General features: G+C 46.8%; 10 protein-coding genes across 10 annotated transcripts; 7 read left to right on the top strand and 3 right to left on the bottom strand.

Annotated features, from left to right (window-relative positions):
* Positions 1-1,049: 1,049 nt before the first annotated feature.
* Positions 1,050-2,315, top strand: N7529_008606 (uncharacterized protein; the record flags this gene model as incomplete). Its single annotated transcript, XM_057244133.1, has 1 exon — positions 1,050-2,315. One exon carries the CDS (start codon positions 1,050-1,052, stop codon positions 2,313-2,315), a length of 1,266 nt encoding a protein of 421 aa, XP_057095671.1.
* Positions 2,316-2,570: 255 nt separating this feature from the next.
* Positions 2,571-3,142, bottom strand: N7529_008605 (uncharacterized protein; the record flags this gene model as incomplete). Its single annotated transcript, XM_057244132.1, has 2 exons — positions 2,571-2,969; positions 3,020-3,142. The coding sequence occupies 2 exons, from the start codon at positions 3,140-3,142 to the stop codon at positions 2,571-2,573; spliced, it is 522 nt and encodes a 173-aa protein (XP_057095670.1).
* An 847-nt stretch (positions 3,143-3,989) lies between these two features.
* On the top strand, positions 3,990-5,921 carry N7529_008604 (alpha/beta hydrolase; the record flags this gene model as incomplete). Its single annotated transcript, XM_057244131.1, has 5 exons — positions 3,990-4,107; positions 4,160-5,398; positions 5,446-5,521; positions 5,571-5,631; positions 5,694-5,921. 5 exons carry the CDS (start codon positions 3,990-3,992, stop codon positions 5,919-5,921), a joined length of 1,722 nt encoding a protein of 573 aa, XP_057095669.1.
* A 438-nt stretch (positions 5,922-6,359) lies between these two features.
* Positions 6,360-7,348, top strand: N7529_008603 (class II aldolase/adducin family protein; the record flags this gene model as incomplete). Its single annotated transcript, XM_057244130.1, has 3 exons — positions 6,360-6,567; positions 6,625-6,932; positions 6,992-7,348. The coding sequence occupies 3 exons, from the start codon at positions 6,360-6,362 to the stop codon at positions 7,346-7,348; spliced, it is 873 nt and encodes a 290-aa protein (XP_057095668.1).
* Positions 7,349-7,911: 563 nt separating this feature from the next.
* On the top strand, positions 7,912-8,768 carry N7529_008602 (uncharacterized protein; the record flags this gene model as incomplete). The annotated part of the gene is made up of 4 exons (XM_057244129.1): positions 7,912-8,112; positions 8,162-8,370; positions 8,432-8,503; positions 8,558-8,768. The coding sequence occupies 4 exons, from the start codon at positions 7,912-7,914 to the stop codon at positions 8,766-8,768; spliced, it is 693 nt and encodes a 230-aa protein (XP_057095667.1).
* Positions 8,769-9,840: 1,072 nt separating this feature from the next.
* Positions 9,841-11,805, bottom strand: N7529_008601 (glutamate-cysteine ligase-like protein; the record flags this gene model as incomplete). The annotated part of the gene is made up of 8 exons (XM_057244128.1): positions 9,841-9,856; positions 9,900-10,516; positions 10,573-11,149; positions 11,201-11,323; positions 11,380-11,480; positions 11,557-11,622; positions 11,667-11,724; positions 11,771-11,805. The coding sequence occupies 8 exons, from the start codon at positions 11,803-11,805 to the stop codon at positions 9,841-9,843; spliced, it is 1,593 nt and encodes a 530-aa protein (XP_057095666.1).
* An 812-nt stretch (positions 11,806-12,617) lies between these two features.
* N7529_008600 (uncharacterized protein) lies at positions 12,618-13,793 on the top strand (the record flags this gene model as incomplete). Its single annotated transcript, XM_057244127.1, has 3 exons — positions 12,618-12,869; positions 12,922-13,704; positions 13,752-13,793. 3 exons carry the CDS (start codon positions 12,618-12,620, stop codon positions 13,791-13,793), a joined length of 1,077 nt encoding a protein of 358 aa, XP_057095665.1.
* Positions 13,794-14,977: 1,184 nt separating this feature from the next.
* On the bottom strand, positions 14,978-15,195 carry N7529_008599 (nucleotide cyclase; the record flags this gene model as incomplete). Its single annotated transcript, XM_057244126.1, is given in 2 exon segments — positions 14,978-15,068; positions 15,080-15,195. 2 exon segments carry the CDS (start codon positions 15,193-15,195, stop codon positions 14,978-14,980), a joined length of 207 nt encoding a protein of 68 aa, XP_057095664.1.
* Positions 15,196-16,862: 1,667 nt separating this feature from the next.
* On the top strand, positions 16,863-18,312 carry N7529_008598 (uncharacterized protein; the record flags this gene model as incomplete). The annotated part of the gene is made up of 4 exons (XM_057244125.1): positions 16,863-17,056; positions 17,125-17,317; positions 17,363-17,498; positions 17,549-18,312. 4 exons carry the CDS (start codon positions 16,863-16,865, stop codon positions 18,310-18,312), a joined length of 1,287 nt encoding a protein of 428 aa, XP_057095663.1.
* Positions 18,313-18,863: 551 nt separating this feature from the next.
* Positions 18,864-19,316, top strand: N7529_008597 (uncharacterized protein; the record flags this gene model as incomplete). Its single annotated transcript, XM_057244124.1, has 1 exon — positions 18,864-19,316. One exon carries the CDS (start codon positions 18,864-18,866, stop codon positions 19,314-19,316), a length of 453 nt encoding a protein of 150 aa, XP_057095662.1.
* Between the last annotated feature and the right edge of the window lie 237 nt (positions 19,317-19,553).

Below are 19,553 nucleotides of genomic sequence, written 5' to 3'. Positions count from 1 at the left end.
TAATCTTCGGTGATAGATAATATCTCATCTTATGCCTCCAAAGCTATTTTGTCCCCATTTCCTAAACAATTCGTGCATGTTTCTCGCTATCAATGTATAGCTTGATGTAGTGTGACCTTGGGAGCTCTGTAAATTGTGTCACAAGGTTTAGCTTATGGGAATCAGTGCTTTTTTATCTCTTTCGGAAATTTTTGCTCAACGCCCCGGCTTCCTTGATCCATGCTCTTTCATGAGGCTCAGATGATATATTCCTTTTTCTTTGTACTTCACTTTCTACATACGTATATAGGCAACCAGTCGATACTTGGGAGACCTTGTTCGCCTTTATGTCATATGCATCTACAAATGTATCTAAGGATCTCTTGAAGCCTCTACAAGTATTCCGTTCGGATTTGACCCCTTAAACAAGAGGTATGTACTAGCTATGCCTTCTTTTGACCACAAAAGACTGATGACATAAAGTGGAAGAAACAGTGTACAGAGAGCATCCTTGTAAACGGAGTTTCGGACAAACAAAGCGCTGCAATCTCTACCAGGATCTTATATGTTCTTCACTTCGCAAACGCTAAGGGACAGGTATCAGACAAAGAGCATCCGCGATCAAACGAGTCTTGGTGCAAAGCAGAGCGATCTCTACCGGATCTTTACCACACTGATAAGCTGTGGCGCTGAGTGAAAAGTTTCAAATAAAGAGCTCAGATTCTTAAAGCGATGTATTTTACGGGCGGTTCTTGTATATTTGTGCTTGCATTTATATGTCATCTTTACTCATAAATTCTTTGTTTGAAACGGGAGGCAACATGGTCGAGGTTCTCAGAAGTGAGAACCTCGGAACTATGCATGTTTACTTTTTCCCCCGATTTTCTTTGAGGGACTTTGAATTCTCCCAACAATAGTTTTCTATCCATTGCTATTCCTATTATTACCATTCATTCCATTGCTGTTGCGATTGCTACGTTGTATTGATATTGCTACCCGCGGCCCACAGGTCTTTCTGCACGGAACTTCCTTTTTCCGATCTATCTTATCGTTACGGGGATAAAAAAAACATGGAGCCCAAACTAGAATCCGTCAAGTCTGAACACGCCTCCATACCAGTGCATGAGCAATGGGAGCATTGGAATAACGTGCTTCCAAAATCCGATATGTCCAATCCCATTCCTGTAGCAAATGATCTGGAGGAGGAGATCCGCCAGGCTCAAGCCCAGCTAGCCCAGCTGAAGAAGCAGCGAGAGCTCATTGATATCCAGCAGAAAGTTGCCGAAGAGAGAAATAAATTGGAGCAGGCTCGATCTCGACTCTTAGCTACAACCAATGAGACCAAGATAATCTCAACTTTTACTCCCACCACTCCAGCTTCTACACCTTCCAGAGACTCGAACCCGAATAACAACGCCCATACTGAAGGGCCTCAAAAGAAGCCTTGCCTCGCTCGAATTGAGCCGCCCACTGCTCCCTCCCACCACCATGATCGCCGTTCCGCCGACCCTCAGACACCAAGGCCTACTCAACCGAAGCATCTTCAAGCGAAGCCGGCTTCCGCTCAAGGGAAGCCAGCTCAGGCGAAACCACCCCAGCCTAAACCCACGCCCAAGGTCACAAAGAACAATATCTCCAGTCTTAGTCTTGAGGAGCTGCGAGCACTGGCCGCCGCTAGTCGGTCTCCTGCTGCCCCCAAGGCCGAGATGGTCGAGAGTACTCAATCGCCCGTCCGAGCCTTCAACCCCCCAACTCAGCCAGCCTCCCATGCCTCTGCTCCACCAGTGCCCAACGTTGCAGTATACAATGGACGGTCTCTGGGGGAGTTCAAGAATTACACTATCGGTCTCGACCGACACTTCGATAAATATTCCGATTGGTATAGGGACGAAGAGAACAAAGTCACCCGTGCCCTTAAGCACATCACCCTGACTCTCGAGGATGACTGGAAGCGACACATACTCAATCAGTCCCCCGACCAAAACACATACGCCAAGCTCCGCACCTTTTTGATTCACCAGATCAACAAGGGATGTAATCCAGGGACTGCCAAACAACGCTACCTCGACAGCTTCCAGCGGGACGGCCAATCGGTGGCGGATTTCTCCAACTGGATGCAGCAGTGGGAACCCCATTTTAAGAACGACTTCTCCGAACGTGATCGTATGCGCCACATCTTCGAACATCTGAAGACCCGCGTTCGCAATGAGGCTGACAAGACCTACCTCGACTTCACCAATTATGATGACTTTGTCGACTACTTGGTGCGGGTAGAGGAGTCCGTCGAGCGCGGCGGTAGAGACAGCAACCCTCGGAAGCGATCTCGGCACGACTAAGCTATTCAATCCCCAAAGCTTTTTATCATGTATCCAACGAATGCTATTACATCTTTATTTTGCACACGGACTAGACCGAGGCTGGTTGGACCTTTTTTTGGCTATCCAATGAATCCGTTCAATTTTCTCTACTTCTCTATTTGTCTAGCCAGGCGTTATGAAACATTTAGTCCCTTTGCAGTGATTTGTCTTACGTTGCTTATTTATCCCCAGAACATTTTCTTTTCGCAGCCATACACAAAAGTCTTCTCAAACCTAAAGCATACTCTGAACACCAAGCGCTAGCTTTCTGGCCAGAGCCTCCTCAACCTGCTTCCTACTGGCCTGAGTATGACGCTCCCTTTCATCCATCATGTACCCCATGCTCTGCTCATCTCCCCAGAGAGTAATATACTCACCCTCTTCGAAGTAGAAAGCGTCACACTCATTGAAACCGTTCAAGATAACCGCGTCGGGCTCACCGCGACAGCATGCGCAACCGAGACTCTCGTTGTCAACAGATCGTACGACAGTGCCTTCTTTGACTCCCTTGGCGAGAATTTCATAGCTGGCAGTGTAGATCTTGTAGAAGAGGTCATCCATCGACTGGTGCATTAGGCGCACTTCGAAGAGTGCATGTTCTTTGTAGCATTTTGCTGCGGCGTCCAGGGAGCTCTTCCCAGGTCATTCAGCTTGGCTAGGCCTTCGTAGTTGGTGTGTTGCACCGAAGGCCTGGGTTCTGGGTTTGACGCGACTGTAAGCCCTGGGGTGAGGTCGGCCATCGCCTGAATTGTCTCTGCGAGAGGGAGAGTGCGCAATGACTCGATGTGATCTTGAAGTTTAGCCATTTTGAACAAGAGCTGCTGGGGTTACTTCGTAGAATATGGAGAGGTGGGATGTTACGATATTTTACAGAACTGGGTCAATGGTTGGACTAGAGAGGGTTTTATAGGTGATTGTGAGTCAGGCGGCTACATTTGTAGGCTGCGTCTAGGTAGAAGGCGTAGGTAGAGGAGAAGCCACGAATTCAGAGGTGGCTCAAACACTGGATTAGCCAACTACAGTTTGAGTGAAATGCTGTTGGTATTCTGCCCGGCCTTGTTATCAAACGCTTGCAAACGCTGGCAAATGTTGATGTATGTTGGTAAACGAAGACTAAGGTGTGTTAGAACAGGTGACCTGTGCACAAGCCCTCAAAGGGCTTGGAGATATGCGGGTGCACCAACCCATCAGCGGGCGTGTATTTCTCAGCGAACTTATCTTTGCTTTTTCAGCGAATCATCTGAACGAATCAAATAATGCTTCATCGAAGTAGAAGCAAGGGAGAAGGGAAGACTGAGTGCACGACAGGGCGCAGGCACAATCTTCCCCACTTAATCGATCGCCCCAAAATCCATGGATCACTTCCGCTTATCTGATGTTGTTTTCCCCTCCAGGGCTTCTTTTTTGTTTTTGTTTTGAGGTTGTCTTTTCATGGAGAAAAATCCAATAAAGGCGCGGCCCCAACCTGCTCGTTGGGCATTGGCCCTGGTGGCAGTTTTGGCCTTCTTGATTTGGCCCATCCCTCTACCCCAGTTTGGTGACTTATCGGATAATGCGGAAGCCCCAGTGACATGGGATGAAATTATTCCATCGAAATCACTGGAGTACCACAACTGCGGGGATGAGTTCCAATGTGCCAGGTTAGAAGTGCCGATGGACTATAACCGGACCGATGGAAAGGGTCGCACGTTCGCTTTAGCCGTTGTTCGACTGCCGGCCAAAGTACCTGTGACCGATCCTCGATATGGAGGCGCGGTGTTGATCAATCCCGGTGAGTCGGTTGGAATATTCTTCTGGTAAACCAAACTGACCGGCGGCCCCAGGCGGCCCTGGTGGCCCGGGAACAATGCAAGCATTTGTGTCGGGTCGCAATCTCCAGCTTATCGTTGATGCGGAGGCCGACCCGGCTGAGTCCAGCGAGAACACGATCGATAAATATTTCGACATTGTCGGATTTGATCCTCGCGGCGTGGGATCCACTACACCGCCAGTGATGTGTTTCCCAGACCCGGTGTCTCAGCGGAACTGGGAATTGCAAGTTTCCGCCGAGGGCATGTTGGGAAGCGCATCGGATTCATTGCTGAGGAACTGGCAGCGGACTGAGGCGCTGAATTCTGGTTGCTCCGTATACGACATGTCCCGCCTGGGAGCGGACGAGCAAATGATGTCCTATCTCAACACACCGCTTGTCGCACGGGATATGTTGACTATCATCGAGCGCCACGGGGAGTGGCGCGAAAAGGAAGGCCAAAAGGCTCAAGCAAATCATAAGTGTCATGGCCGGGATGAAACAAGCGCGGTTTTGGAACGTACTCGATGGCGCCGTGGAGAAGAGCCGCTTCTTTACTGGGGTCGCTCATATGGCACCCTACTTGGTACCACATTTGCCTCCCTTTACCCGGACCGGGTGACGCGAGCTATTCTCGACGGGGTCGTCGACATGGTCACGTACTACCAAGGTACAGGACCGAATCCGATTGCTGATGCGGATGCCATTTTTGATAGATTTGGTCATTATTGCAACGAGGCAGGCCCGGTTGGATGTCCATTCTATATAGACGGCGGTCCGGAAGCTATCAAAGCAGCGTACTGGCAACTTGAACAGCAAATTCTCAACCTCTCCCTCCCCGTGATGGCATCTGCGGCACGCGGACCCGAGGTTGTTACTTGGACGGACATCAAAGCGATCCAACGCGTTGCCATCTACCAGCCGCTTCTGGCATTCCCCATCTTGGCGGACAGGATGAGCGAATTGGCTGAGGGAAACGCTGTCCCCATGGCTGATTTCAAGCATGGCAATCACTTTGGTGCCTGTCCATCTAACAAATGCAGTCGTGCTGGGCCTTGGTCGCCAGAGTGTGCGACTACACAGGATAACATGCTCTACGCCATGTCTGGCATTTTGTGTTCCGATGCAGAGTTCATGACCACACTCAATGTATCACAGTTTGAGGCGAACTGGGCTAGCCTCAAAGCCGACAGTGCATCTTTGGGGGATTACTGGGCGCAGTTGCATTTGAGCTGTGTTGGGTGGAAGGCTAAGCCCAAATATCCATTCACAGGTAGGTCTCGCTCTATATGTGATGTATTCTTGGTTAACCGGGTTCAGGGCCTTGGGGTACTACGACTGCCCATCCTATACTGTTCGTATCAAATACCTTGGATCCAGCGACTCCTCTAAAGAGGTATGCATTCCGCCACTACTTGATTGTAAAAGCTAGCTCACAGTATCAGTGCCAAGCACATGTCCCAGATCTTCCCCGGGTCTGGACTACTTCAGCAAGAATCGGAAGGAGTGAGCTACTCTTGATTACAATTGATTAACGCCTTGTCATGCCGCTAATTTGCCTGTTTCAGCACACCACTCTTGCTGCCCCATCTATTTGTGTAGCAAAGTCTATCCGCCAATACTTCCAAACTGGTGACTTGCCTGTTGCAGGAACACTCTGCCAGGCTGATCTGAAGCCATTGGTTGGATCTCCCAATCAAGCCATGATTGTCAGTCAAACCCTCAGTCCGGCTGACCGTAAGCTCTTTGGGGCATTGTTGGCAGAGGTGCAGCAAGGACCTATTTTCCGTTTGTAACCTCTGGACTCGACTCTTCTAATGGCCATCGGTAGGTTTCGCCATTCTGATTACTCGACTATACCGACCTCATGTATTTATGACTGAAGACGCTGTAATTACTGATAACTCTTACCTCGCATTGCGCAGTTTGTTCCGAGCGACTCAATTTCGGTGTGATCTTTTTATCTTAGAATGCCATTTAATACTAGATAGAATAACAATCAGATTAGTGGTATCGTCAAATTTCATCACCATCTTGCATCCCAAAATAGCGGTCACAATGTCAACATCTCATAGGGCGCGGATATGATGCGGAGAACCTCGGTCCACGACGACCAATCTTTCTAAATTGATAATCAGCAACCCCGCTTCCACCTCTTTAACCGGTTCCATAACATCAATATTCATAGCGTCTGTTATCGCTCGACAATTCTCAACATCAATCTCATACACATCATGGCTCCCCCAACTGCCACTGAGACCCTTGCTGATACCGTCAGCATGCAAGCACCGCAGTCAACACACCCAGATACCGACAAGATAACAGAAAAGTTGAAACTTCCTGGCCTGCCCGTATTTGGTGATAAATATGAGGAGCGAAAGTATCTCAAAGGTCGTCTAGCAGCAGCATTCAGAATCTTTGGTGACAAGGGATATGACGAAGGTGCGGATGCAGTATCCCCATCTTTTTCAGCGAGTAGCTAAACGAAATAATCAATAGGTGTCGCCGGGCATATCACTGTCCGGGATCCAGTTGACCCGACAACTTTCTGGGTTAATCCGTTTGGCACAGCATTCAAGCTGATGAAGGCCTCGGACTTGATCCAGGTAGACCACGCCGGCAAAGTCATTGACGGAGGACCGAATCGGTTGCTAAACACCGCAGCCTTCATGATCCACTCCGCCATTCATGCAGCTCGACCTGAGGTCAACTGCGCTGCACACAGCCATAGTATCTACGGGCGGGCCTTTTGTTCGCTTGGCCGACCGCTCGACATCATATCGCAGGATTCCTGTGCCTTCCACAATGTGAGCTCTCCCCTAGTGACTTGCAAGGCCCACTCCCGGAGCTTGGCTGACGGGACCAGGACTTGGCACTTTACGACTCATTCAAGGGTATCGTGCTGGCCGAGGAAGAAGGTCGGAACATTGCCAAAGCCCTGGGCAATAAGAAGGCGGCTCTTCTTCAGAACCACGGGCTCTTGACTGTTGGTGGTACAATTGAAGAGACGGTATTCTGGTTTGTGAGCTTGGAAAAATGCTGCTATGCTCAGTTAATGGCAGACGCCGCTGCTACCGGACGTGGAGGTCAGACGGTGAAAATTGACGAAGAGGATGCCGCTTTCACCTACAAAGCAGTGGGAAGCGCGAAGGCGGGGTGGTTTAGCGCAAAGCCCCTGTTTGATGTTATCCATGCGGAGACCAAGGGTGAGTATCTGAATTAAGCCATCGAGCTAAAAGAAAGTCGGTCTTTCGGACATAATCACCCGTCGGTCCAATAATCCGCATGGCGAAACGAAATCCGAAACAGCCTTCTGGATCTTTCTCCACCATTAGGGTCTTATTTTATCTATTTCAGATTGTTTTAGTATTACGGTCAAACCGGGAGTGCCGGGCTGGGTCACTGGTACCATTCTAGTAGACTTCAGGTAAATAAATTGTCCACTTGCGGAGTAAAAATGCATTCTAGCGCCGTTAATAGAAATTAATGCGTCAATGAGAAATTGCGCCGCATTGGGGTCGGTCAGTTCCACTATTCATCCTGCTTCTAGACTTGTTTTAAGGTGAAACATGCAGGGCTTCGGGAGACGCTCCGTATCAAGTCAATCCCACCACCCAGGAACTGAACCCAAGGAGAAAGGTACCTAGGTATATATAAACAGGTTAATCATTTCGATATGCATCACGCCAATCAATTCTGTTTTGACTTTTGACATTCATCGGGTGCAGGAACGCCTAAGGATCATTTTTCGCCATCTTATCTTACAAAGATTAATTAACAACAAAAATGCATTTCAATCTCCCCTTCGTTGCTACCATCGGCCTTGCCAGCGCAGGTCTCCTCGAGACTGCCACCAAGAGAGATGATACCTGGGGTGGCAGCGTCTCCCTCGGACCCTCCAAGTCAACTATCATCAACGCCGTCACTACATTGATCCCCGGTGCTGCGCCCGCAACCCAGAACGGCGAGCTCTTCCTTTGGCCTGGAGTAAGTCTTCAAATTCTTCCTCACCTCTTCCAGAGTCTAATATTCCCAGATGTCCAACGGAACCGGTGATTTGGTCCAAACCACCCTTGAAAGCTGGCCTAGCAACGCCTGGTGCGGAGCGACAACCGGTCAGTGGTGTGTACGCGCCAGTGTCTTTGGAAGCTTTGGTCAGCTCGACGGCACAGGTTCCGCCGTCAGCGGAACTGACCAGGTGCGCATCGAGTACAACCTGGAGTCTGATGGACAGACCTGGAAGCAGTACGTATTGCGAGTTGAAGATAGTTGAAGTTGGACTATACATTGTAGCTAACATACATAGGACTGTCACCAATGGCCAGACCGGTGCCCTTCTTTCCACATACTCCCATGCCTCGGGACCTTACATGCGGGGGTAAGTTGACCACCAAAAGAAAACGTCGTATAGACATTTACTAACCTGTAATAGCTACGGAACCGGTACTGAGTGTGACGATAACTGCTCCGGAACTATCGCTGCGCAAAAGTACTTAAACACTGTTATCACTCTTGCTTCGGCTGATACTACCTTCGGTTCGACTATTGCCAAGGCTGGTGGTGCTACTTATAGCGGACTGAGCTCCAGCCAGGGCGGCAAGGTGTGGACTATCACTGAGATTGACGTACCTGCCATGGACTAAGCTTGAGGACCTGGGTTGGAATCATGGATAAAATGTCTTGTAGGAATGAGCAATGTGGCTGAGAGGTCTACTATAATTTATAGGGTGAACTCCCAGAGAGCATCCACTGTTTATTTTTAATTCCTTGATCATGTTAGAAACCCCTATAGATTACTAGAACCAGGGGCAGTAAAACACAGAGTTGATCGCACTTTCTTAATCGCTAGGCCTGTATAGCATCTGACATGTCACTGAGAGTTGGATCCCAGGTCACGTGTTATATATAGATCTATAGGAGTGTCTCCCTGTTAGGCAGACACTCAGCTAGGCAATAGGGAGATGAGCTGCCGCAACTACAAATAGCTGGATCTCTCCATAAATATTAACTATCACACTTGTATCTCAATCCAGGGTTTCAACTTTGGCGAGGTTCAGTGTAAATGATATCATCATCATCATCCTGTACTGTCATGCGAATGCAAACTTCCAACTACACTTCCCTTCTTTCCCAAGGTAATCAATGATCTCAAAAACTTTGTAAAACATCTCAAATGGTTATGTGTACATTGCTATGGCCTGGTGTAACCAGAACAGGGAGTATCTCGCTCAGCAATAGACAGCATTGGAATGAGAGGCGATTTAGAACCAGTCAACAAAATAAACTTGCAAATTAATGCCCAAGATATTTATGCGAAACATCAGATGGATTTGAAATCAACTTGATCTTCTCTTTGCATAAATAGTTTCATAGATTCCTTCTGAAATAATAACAATCAATCTTCCGTTGAAACACAGCAAAACTCTTTCAGTTGTTATATGCTTTTGATGGCTTATATCACTTTGAAAGTAGGTCCACACATCTTACCCTGCGTAAAATCAATGATGGCACAGACCAAGTCATAACAAATCTCCTCTGAGATCACGCTGTCTGCTTTATATGTCTTGTGGGTTTGGATAAAATGTCTCATCCACTTCGCCGTCGTCCATAGCTCCCCAGATGCCCTTTTCTCCACGAATGTCAAATAGCCATTAAGGACATCTCGAGTTTTTGAATCAACGTCAATTTCATCTAGAAAGGAATGGATTAGGGGAACTAATCCAGGGCCTCCCTGAGAATCATTAGCAGAACCACACACTATTTCTGCTACTGACATCTCTCTGTAACCCCTAGTTAACTTAGAGTCACTTTCTGACAGATAAGATGATGAGGAGTCTCCCGAGGCCTGCGGAAGAACGCATTCTCTGAACCAGAATAAACTCTGGTTGACAGCGTCCCTCATCACAGCTCGACATATATTCTCGCCCACAAGTTCCATGGGAATATACAAGCTCAGTTTGAAATGTGAGATCGCACGACGCATCAGCGCCATGAAAACAACAAAAGCGGCATTTTCAAAGTCAGTCACTTGAACCTCCATTGGACGAAATTCCACGCGCCACCCTATACCTGGATCAGTTCCATCTAATGGAGGCTTCAAGCGGATATCAGGCCAGAGACTGCCGATAAGAGCACGGAAATGGTATGTATCGGAGGGCGATTTAGGTTCCAGATGCTTCGAGTCTAAGATCAAGTGGTCGAATTTCAGCATATGCGAGAAGAATTCAGAGAGGTTCGTATCCATTCCGGCTTCTTCGAATAGGGCCCGAGTCTCTGCATTCCCAGTGCTATAGGATTGGTGTCCTTTAGGGATATGATCATTATGGCTAGCATATAGGGGACTGAAGGACCACCGCATCTGTGAAGTAACCGTGTTCTTTTCCATTCCGCTCTATAATCAACACAATCAGGATTGGTACAGATAATGGGGGGTTTTTTGATACAAACTTTACTCAGGATTTCTTCCATTGTTCGATCGTCAACTAGCGCATTTGTAACATGCCAGCGACTATCCGTGTCTACCAGGTAACCCTTATAGCAGGGACTTCCTGCTGTAAGGGCTAACATGATTGCACTCAACGGACAGAGCTGATCATGCAGCGAGCGTGCTTCGTCTAGGTTTTTAGCTTGGAAAGTAGTTTGTAACCCACAAGCTCCGCCACTCCACGCAAAATGGTCGAGTAAAACACAGTTTACGGATGGTGTAGGCAGTGGGAGTGATGTGTTTTCTTTAAATTGCCCCCAATCAACCGAGTCATCCTTCCACGGCCAGGCTGTATTGGCATCTCGAAAGATTGGGACATTGGCTTCAGCAATAATACACCTTCGAGCCCGCAGATTGTCGGAAAGCACTTTAGATCTTTCAAAATGGCTGAACAGATCTTCAGATATAACATGGGAGTATAGCCTTTTGCTAGTCATAAGGCCAGTACTCGTGAATTTCCCAGATGCTCCAAGCCGGGGAAACATAGGGATGGTGAGAGGCAGTTCATCCGTTCCCATGCAGGATTGGATTGCAACTCGCCTACAGAGCATTAGCAGCTTCCCTTAAACTTTACTATTTCAATAGCCCTACCGCTCTCTCATATTGTTTTCAACCTGCGACATAGCCTGAATGCTGTCTCCAAATGGGGGCTTAGCCACTCCTTCCACCATGAATATCATGGACTCGGGGTGTAGTTGGAATGCCATCTGGCGACTATACGATCTGTGTCAGCATGTATAGACACCCCCTACATAAAGTGCCGAACATACCCTTGGGAATATACTTCCCATTTCTCTAAGACATCTTGCTGTTTTAAAGCCAAAGTGGCTGTCTTGTTCTGTCGATCCAATGACACAATGAGGTATTCGATCTACAATGTATCATGGCAGATTCAGCTATCTTTGTCAATGAGAGCCCTGTAAATGAGAGCCACTTCTTCTGCATACCTCATCACCCCAAAGTGGCGGATAATTATCGAGATGTTTATACTGGTTCCAAAGCGAGATACATTGCTGTATGTTCAGCAACAAGAAATTAAAGGAACTAGACTCCTCACCTCTGAAGCAAGGCGACTTAGATCTCCTTGGTTTGCCAAGATCTCTTTCCATGAAAGACTATCGAAGTAAGCGCTGAGCAATCATATTCCTGCGAGAGACTTACAACTGTGCGTGACGATCTGCGATGGTACAACCCATTTTGAAAATAGCCAATACTAACAGAAAATATTATATGAACTTTGATCGTACAGTTGTAAGAAATCTCGCGGCTTCTGGTGCGAGATTGATAAAGTCGAGTTTGCTCACTGCGGGGTGCCCTCGGGGTGCCCTAAAGACACGTCATCTCCCTTAATGAACACCGAGAGATAAAGGAAAAATTATCTGCGGTATGAAGAATGGTCACTTAGACCAATCTCAAAAGAAGTGATTGGCCACACCATGACCAGAGTTGGACAGTGGGGAAGTTTTGGTACGACGGCAAATCTTTCCCAAATGAGCCGAGTGCATATGGAATTCGTGGCAATGAGTTGGAACAGCCTGGTAGGTGCAGTACCCATGCCGTTCGGTACCCGCAACGTCTATACTCATATCGTATGTCAATTAAGCAAGTAAATTAAGATTGAGGCTTATATAAGTAGTTGTTTTGAATCATTTCTCGCTGGAACTATTGAAAATCTCTAGCCTAGGCCTACATATGGCAGTCCTCACTGGGACCGCTATGGACCAATCGGTCAGTATCTGCATTTCAAGGCTAATGTAGTGGTTGCATATATGTATGCAAGTACATTTTAGGAAATGGACAACATGACACGAACAAAAATACTAGCAAACGAATATGAAGCGGATAGAAAGACAAAAAGAAAGGCAATGGCCACCTGGCATCTGTTTACTACCAACCCGTGGCTAACGGTGATGTATGCAACTATCAAAGTCATTTAAACCTACGTGGTGCTGAAATCCGATTCGCAGAAAATATACTACCGCCTCAGTACATATCTTCTCATCCTAAAATGTCAGACTTCACTACAATTCCGACGCTGGATCTCTCCTTGCTAAGCGACCCGGGCTCCAGAGAGGCCCTGCGTCTGCAGATGTTGCATATTGTTCGCAATGTGGGAATGTGCTACGTGACAAATCTTCCTTTTGGTCCAGAAATCCTGGACAAGGCCAAGATTGAATGCGAAGGATTCTTCAACCTTCCCGAAGAAGAAAAGAAGAAACTTGATATTGCAAATGTCCCAGGGTTTCTAGGCTACACGGCAGTAAGAATCCCAGCAGTCTCCATCCGGAAATATCTGGTGGTTGACAACACAGATGGGCACGGAGCACACAGGCACCAACATCGATACTCGGGAGCATCTCACCGTAGCACATCCCATTCCAGGTGAAATTGTCGGACCAGCATACCGGAATCTCTGGGGACCTAGCCAATGGCCGGCACCCTCAATTCTCCCGGATTTTATACCTTCTTTCAAAAACTACATAGAGGAAGTCGCACGCGTGGACAAGATGCTACGCGAGCTAATGGCTGAAGCTATCGGTATTGATGGTAAAGCTCTCAGTTCCCTGTTTGACGAGACCCAGCAGTACCGCATGCGCATGATCAAATACCCCGCTCTACCGGTAGCAGCAGAGGTGGGGAATCTCCACGCACTCGGCGCACATCAAGATCACGCATTCACTGTCCTAATCTACCAAGTAACTGAGCATGTAGCATTGCAGGTGCGAAATGGCAATGGTGCATGGATCAACTGTCCACCTAAGCCTGGCTCCTTAGTTTTCGTCGTTGGGAAGAGTGCCCAGGCAGCGACATACGGGGCTTGTTCGGCCGCCATGCACCGCGTCACGGCTCTGCCTCCTGGAAGTACGGATCGGTTCAGTATCGCTGTGGGCACAAATTTGCGGTATGATACGTCGGTTTTGTCACCGTCGAGTATGCAGGCCCTGGAGACTATTCAGCGAAATGTTAGTGCTCGATATCCTGGCATTGGGGGGGCACCGGATGAGTACCTGAGTCCGTTGGGGGCCCTCGATACACTGGGCATGAAGGTGCTGCACAATTATTGTGTCAGCCACCCGGAAATTATGAGGAGATGGGTAAGATCAATGTCTATGTTCGTCGATCTTGGCTAATCTACGTGCAGCACCCTTCAATGGCTCCCCCTATTACCAATGGTGATCATTAGAGCGGGTAGTGATCCTTCTGATCCACTTCTTAACTTAAGTGGCAAATTATAGACCACATTGTCAATAGTTGAGAAATCTGGAACTGCAGGTCATAGTCACTTCGTTCGCCAAAGCATTGTAAGCTCTATAGGTACTTAGTGGAGACCCTTGGTCCCTAGTATACTGTTGGTTGTGCTTTTCCCTGAAAGATATGTTGATTAAATGCCGAGAATACTTCTGGTTACGGAGTAATGGAATCTCATTTCTCCTCTAGGCCGATAGTGACGCTGTTTTGGACTATCTCCTGAGACCTGACCCAGATCTATTAGCTTCCATTGGAATGCCTTTTCCTTTTCTGCTTGCTTTTACCTCTCCTTAGCTTGATTGGTGGGTCTAACTAATCACCGTTGCACTCATTGCATCACCTTTCAATCCGAGTTAAATGAGCTAACACAGTTCCCTCCCCTGCGTTTACCCTGAGACATTGCCTGATCCGCATGTCTCCGCAACATCTCTGGATCTAGCCCATAGTTTGGATAGAGCGCAATACCCAGACTTCCACTGACGTTATCCAACAACACCCCATCATCCCAACAGTACGGCTGAGCGAACACCCGGTCCAAAATCCTATCAAGATGGGCCCCTTCAGCCTCATCACATCCTGTACACGGAAAGACAGAAGTACGGTCAGTGAAATCAGTGAAAAACTCAGCATCATCCTATACAATAACAAATTCATCTCCACCCAACCGAGCCACCACATCCTCCTGCCGGAAATTTGCCCTTAATCTCCTCGCTGTCTCAATTAACAGTCTATCTCCAATTGAATGGGCGTAAGTATCGTTTACAAGCTTGAAACCATTCATATCAAGCATGCCGAGGGCAAAAGGCCTCTGGAGAAGACGATCAGTCGGTAGCATCTTCTTCTCCAGGTGTTTGAGTAGGAAAGCTCGATTAGGAAGACCAGTTAACCAGTCATGGGAGGCTTGCCATTCAAGTTGTCCCACGAGTTCAACATGTTCAGTGATATCAAATGACACAGAGATGTATTTCACGATGTGGAGAGGCTTCTTGCACGCCCCTTCGGTCTATCGTGGATTCTTATGGCAGCGAGACGCTTCTGGCGCCAATATAGGAATTATTGTGCAAGAAATCCAGTACAGCGAACCCTCTTTTTTCTTGTTGCATATCTGGCCCCTCCAGACTAATCGCTTGGCGATGGAGATCCAGATGCCGTCGTAGAAAGTAGAGGGGTGGTGTTGGGATTTGACAAGACGGTGATTCTGGCCGATAAGCTAGCTCATACCTGGAATAACCTGATGCTTTGCAATATCCATCATTGACATTCAAAATAGTACCTGCGGTATCGGTTTCGGAAAAAATGGTGGAGGTATCGATGGCCACTTTGTAGAGGTCCTCCATGGTGTAAATGACGTGGATATTGATCAGTATGATGGAATGTGTACAAACGGGGTCAGTTTGGGGGAATGATTTCAGGGGTTTGCTATCTGCGCGGCCCTTCAGTTTAGTTAAATACGGATACATGAGGGGATTGTGGATCACTCAACGTAATCCCGAATCAGAAAAGCAAAAACAAAGATTGACAATGGAATGTTTCGTGCAGTACAGTAAGGAATTGTAGATCTACGATCCACTCACTACCTTTAGGAAATACGCGATGCTGTGTACTTGCTCGACTTCTTTGAGGAACTATCTAGTTGATATGCAGGTGGATTGTTGATATCCAAAACCAAGATCAAGTTCAAAGGGAGATGATCATGATGTACAATGGTCATCAATCAGTAACCGACATTATCTTGTGTATCGCACTGCCTGCGAAATTCCTAAATAGGAACTCAATAGATTACCTCGGGCTCTCACCGACTCAAAGTCACATGAATCAGGGCAGAGAAGCTGGATCGGCGTTTTGCCCTTGCGTCTGGAAATAAAAAAGGGAAAAAAGGAAAACAAAAACCTGTTTCCTTTCAACTCAACCAGTGTACCGCATGGTAAGTTATATCTCCAATTTTCAAGTCCCTCGTAGCGTCATTAGCTACTTGAGACTGCAATCTCAGATACCGAGTCTGATCAGCAAAATCTTCATCTAAATCGTTACCATTTCAAAAAGTAATAAAATTTGAAGACAATTGCACCAGTCAAACACTGTGTTGTATATCACATGTGTTTGATAATGTGCTTCTTCTAAGATCGCTTTGCATCTTCTGAAAAGTCAGAAAAAATACAGAACCCATGAACTCCAACTCCATGAGAAATACATGTAACTGTCCCAAAATATTAGCTCAGCTACACGGCAAGAACCAAGGCAGTGGTCTGCTATTGCTGAATGCTGGACAACCTGTTCTGCATGAAGGCAAATAACTCATTTCACACGCAAGCTGGCCACCTCAAAAACACATAGTAAATAGGATAACTTAAACCTCGATATCTTAACAACCACGTCCTCATTTGTATTCTAATGGTTGCCAATAGCATTCGGTAAAAATTTTAAGCAGGTGATATCAATTTTAATTTGATCGAATGACTATTACTACGATAACGAAACTTACAATGTTGAACCCGGCTATGGATATATATCTCAAATTTACTATCAGTAAATTTCTTGAAGCTTCTACATATGGCTAGATAATATATGAGCTATAGTTTATTCGCTTTCCTATGTGTTTTGGAGGCGGCCTGCTCGCGTGTGAAATATGTCAAGCAAACCCTTTGGGGTTAGCTACGTCACATAAGTAAGTAGCTGATGCACTGAATTTATACAACTTTCATCAGCTTCTGTGCAAGGTGGGCGATCCTTGACAAAACAAAACCCGATCTGGAGTTATCCTGATTGTAATGGAAATTTAATTGGCTTGATGGTGTTTCAATTTCAAATCACATTTTCATAAGTGTCATTGCTTCTAACAAGAGCAGTGCTATTGTTCATAGTCAGAGATACCACTTCTTCACTCACTCTCTTCCTCTATTATCGTTGTCCTCCCTCGCACATACTTGATACAGTTTGCTGGATATCACAATTCTAGCTTCGCTTCCAGTCTCATCAAGTACGTCAGTTTTGAGCTTCCACGACCATGTCAATTCAGTCAAACAAAGACGTTTTGTCCCTAAAATCGCCCTCCCCAGCATCTGTACCTGGGCCTGCAGCTTTTAAAGCTAAGGGACATACGGCGGAGCAACCGTTGACTTCTTTGTCTTCACCACCTAATGGAGGGGTTGTCGCCTGGCTCCAGGTAGCAGGAGCTTTTTTTTTGTTTTTTAATTCTTGGTAAGCTCGATGATAATGACTCTATTATCATATTTCCGATAGGCATTGTCTAACACGTTATTTTATAGGGGCGTGGTCAACACTTTTGGCGTATATCAAACCTACTATGAAGAAACTCTCCTCCCTGGTTATTCGGCCTCTGCCATCTCTTGGATTGGTACTATGCAGGGTTTTCTTCTTTTTCTCGTGGGAGTTATTGTTGGCCCTATTTTCGACAAAGGCTATCTTAAAAGCCTTATTGCCATAGGTTCGTTCCTTGTCGTATTTGGTTTGATGATGACCTCCTTGTCAACGAAATACTATCAGGTCTTTTTGGCCCACGGAGTAGCAGTGGGGACTGGATGTGCCTTTCTGTTTCTCCCGAGCGTAGCTGTCGTGGCTACCTATTTCACCTCGCGGCGCGCGATAGCGACAGGCATCACTGCTTCTGGTGGTAGTATCGGTAATTGTGCTCGTTAAAACAAACAATAAAAATATACTAACGGTCCGTAGGCGCTGTGATCTATCCTATCATGTTTCATAAGCTGATCGACCCCGTTGGATTTGGCTGGACAACTCGTATCGTTGCCTTCGTTGTCCTAGCCGGGCTATCCTTCTCGTTGGCCGTGATACAGATGCGCCTTGCCCCTTCTAAGGTGACTCGATCACAGATTAACTTAGAGGCTGCATTTCTCGAAGCTCCATATCTGGTTTTGAATTGTGGGCTGTTGTTTACCTTCGTGGGCTTATACTTCCCATTCTTCTACCTCCCAACTTACTTTACCTCCTTCCTCCAGTCCGATGCCGATATTGGGGTTTATAGTATCGCTATTCTGAATGCTGCTTCCGTTTTCGGACGGATTACGACTGGCCTTCTCGCAGACCGTATCGGATGCCTCAATACCATTGTTCCAATCAGTATCATCGCTTCGATCCTAGCATTTGCATGGATCGCCATTCGGAATGAAGCTGGCACCATCGTCTATGCCTGTATCTATGGTTTCAGTTCCGGGGCAATGGTCTCGCTCCCGCCTACTATTGTCGCGCGGCTGACCCCCAATGTCGGTATCATAGGCACACGATTGGGAATGACTTTTATCTTTACGGGTATAGGACTGCTGGTTGGTAACCCTATTGCGGGAGCTTTGTTAGACTTGGAGCACGCAGTGTTCTGGAAGGCACAGCTCCTCAGTGCTATTATGTTGGTAGCGGGGTCCTTATCTTTCATGTGGGTGAGATTACTTATGGGGAGAAAGGAAAGAGGATGGAAGATTTGATCTAGGTCAGAGAGGAACAGTTTCTCGGAATCGAGGTGCATCTTAGTCGTCGGATCTTTGGAGCAGTATACCTAAGCATCACTGATAGGAGCCAGCAATTAGCGCTGTATGTGAGGGACCGATGTACACTCACTGCAGTGAAAGGACAGATGTTGATTGAACCAATAGCAGCAGGCGGTTGATAGATCCGCAACTAAAAGCAAATGAATTTGTGAAGATAGCAAAATAGCGCAAAGGCTTGTCCTATGCAGGAATAATAATTGGATTAGATGATTAGATAGGAGTAGATATTGGATGCAAATTATTGTACATGTTCAGAGGCGTGCTTAATGTTACCCTGAGACAAGAAAATCGGCAAGAGGTGAGCACTAAAGCGGAAAGAGAAAGGTCTCGAGTGCCAGGCATATTCCGGTACATATGTCTGCGTACGTGTACGCCAGAGCCCACTACAACGTATTCATGACGTCAGCAGATTCACAACCCAATCACATCAAGGTCATGCTCATGGAAACCAGCTTGAAAAAGCAACAATCGAACCAGCCGTGCACCAGATGGAGCTGCATCATTGGCTCCAGCAACAGGCTTTCTTCGACTTCCACCGGACGCATGGAATTCATGTGACGCAGTATTCGCCGTTCGGCAACTCGAATAAAATCTATGGTTCCCGCGAGCAACATGGTCTGCTGGTAAATGATGATACCTTGGTCGAGATCGGAAAGAAGTACGGAAAATCTTCTAACCAAGTGGCTTTGGGTATGTCTGCCATTTTGTCCTTTGAGATGGAACTAACCAATTTTCGTAGCCTGGGGTATCTCACAAGGTCGTTCAGTTTTTCCAAATCAAAGTCGCCGGAACGAATCACACAAAACTTTGATATTGCCTTAGAGCTGGAGCCTTCGGATATTGAAAAGATCAATTCGATCGATAAGAAGATCCGGTTCAATGACTCGAGCAAAGATTTTGTTTACGAACTCTTCACAGACCTTGATGGGAAGCAAAAGTGAGAGATCTCTTGATTCAGGTATTGCGGTATCATTGGTGTAGTTCACATAGAGTCCAATTCTCGTAAGGCCTTTGGTCGGATTTTTCTTCAAATTCGCGAACAGATTTTACTTTCTCATTTTTCCTATGAAATGTGAATATTATCTTTATATTCTGGCAATGTATGTGTCCGCCTTTGACCACTCACCTTCATCGCCGGGCCGTATACCACATTAACGCCCTCGTCAACGTTCATCAAC

This window comes from Penicillium soppii (genome assembly GCF_028829465.1).
Source record: "Penicillium soppii strain IBT 18220 chromosome Unknown utg000006l, whole genome shotgun sequence".
Taxonomy (NCBI): Eukaryota; Fungi; Ascomycota; class Eurotiomycetes; order Eurotiales; family Aspergillaceae; genus Penicillium; species Penicillium soppii.
Note: the sequence above shows the minus strand (reverse complement) of the source record. Positions and strands in the feature narration are given on the sequence as shown.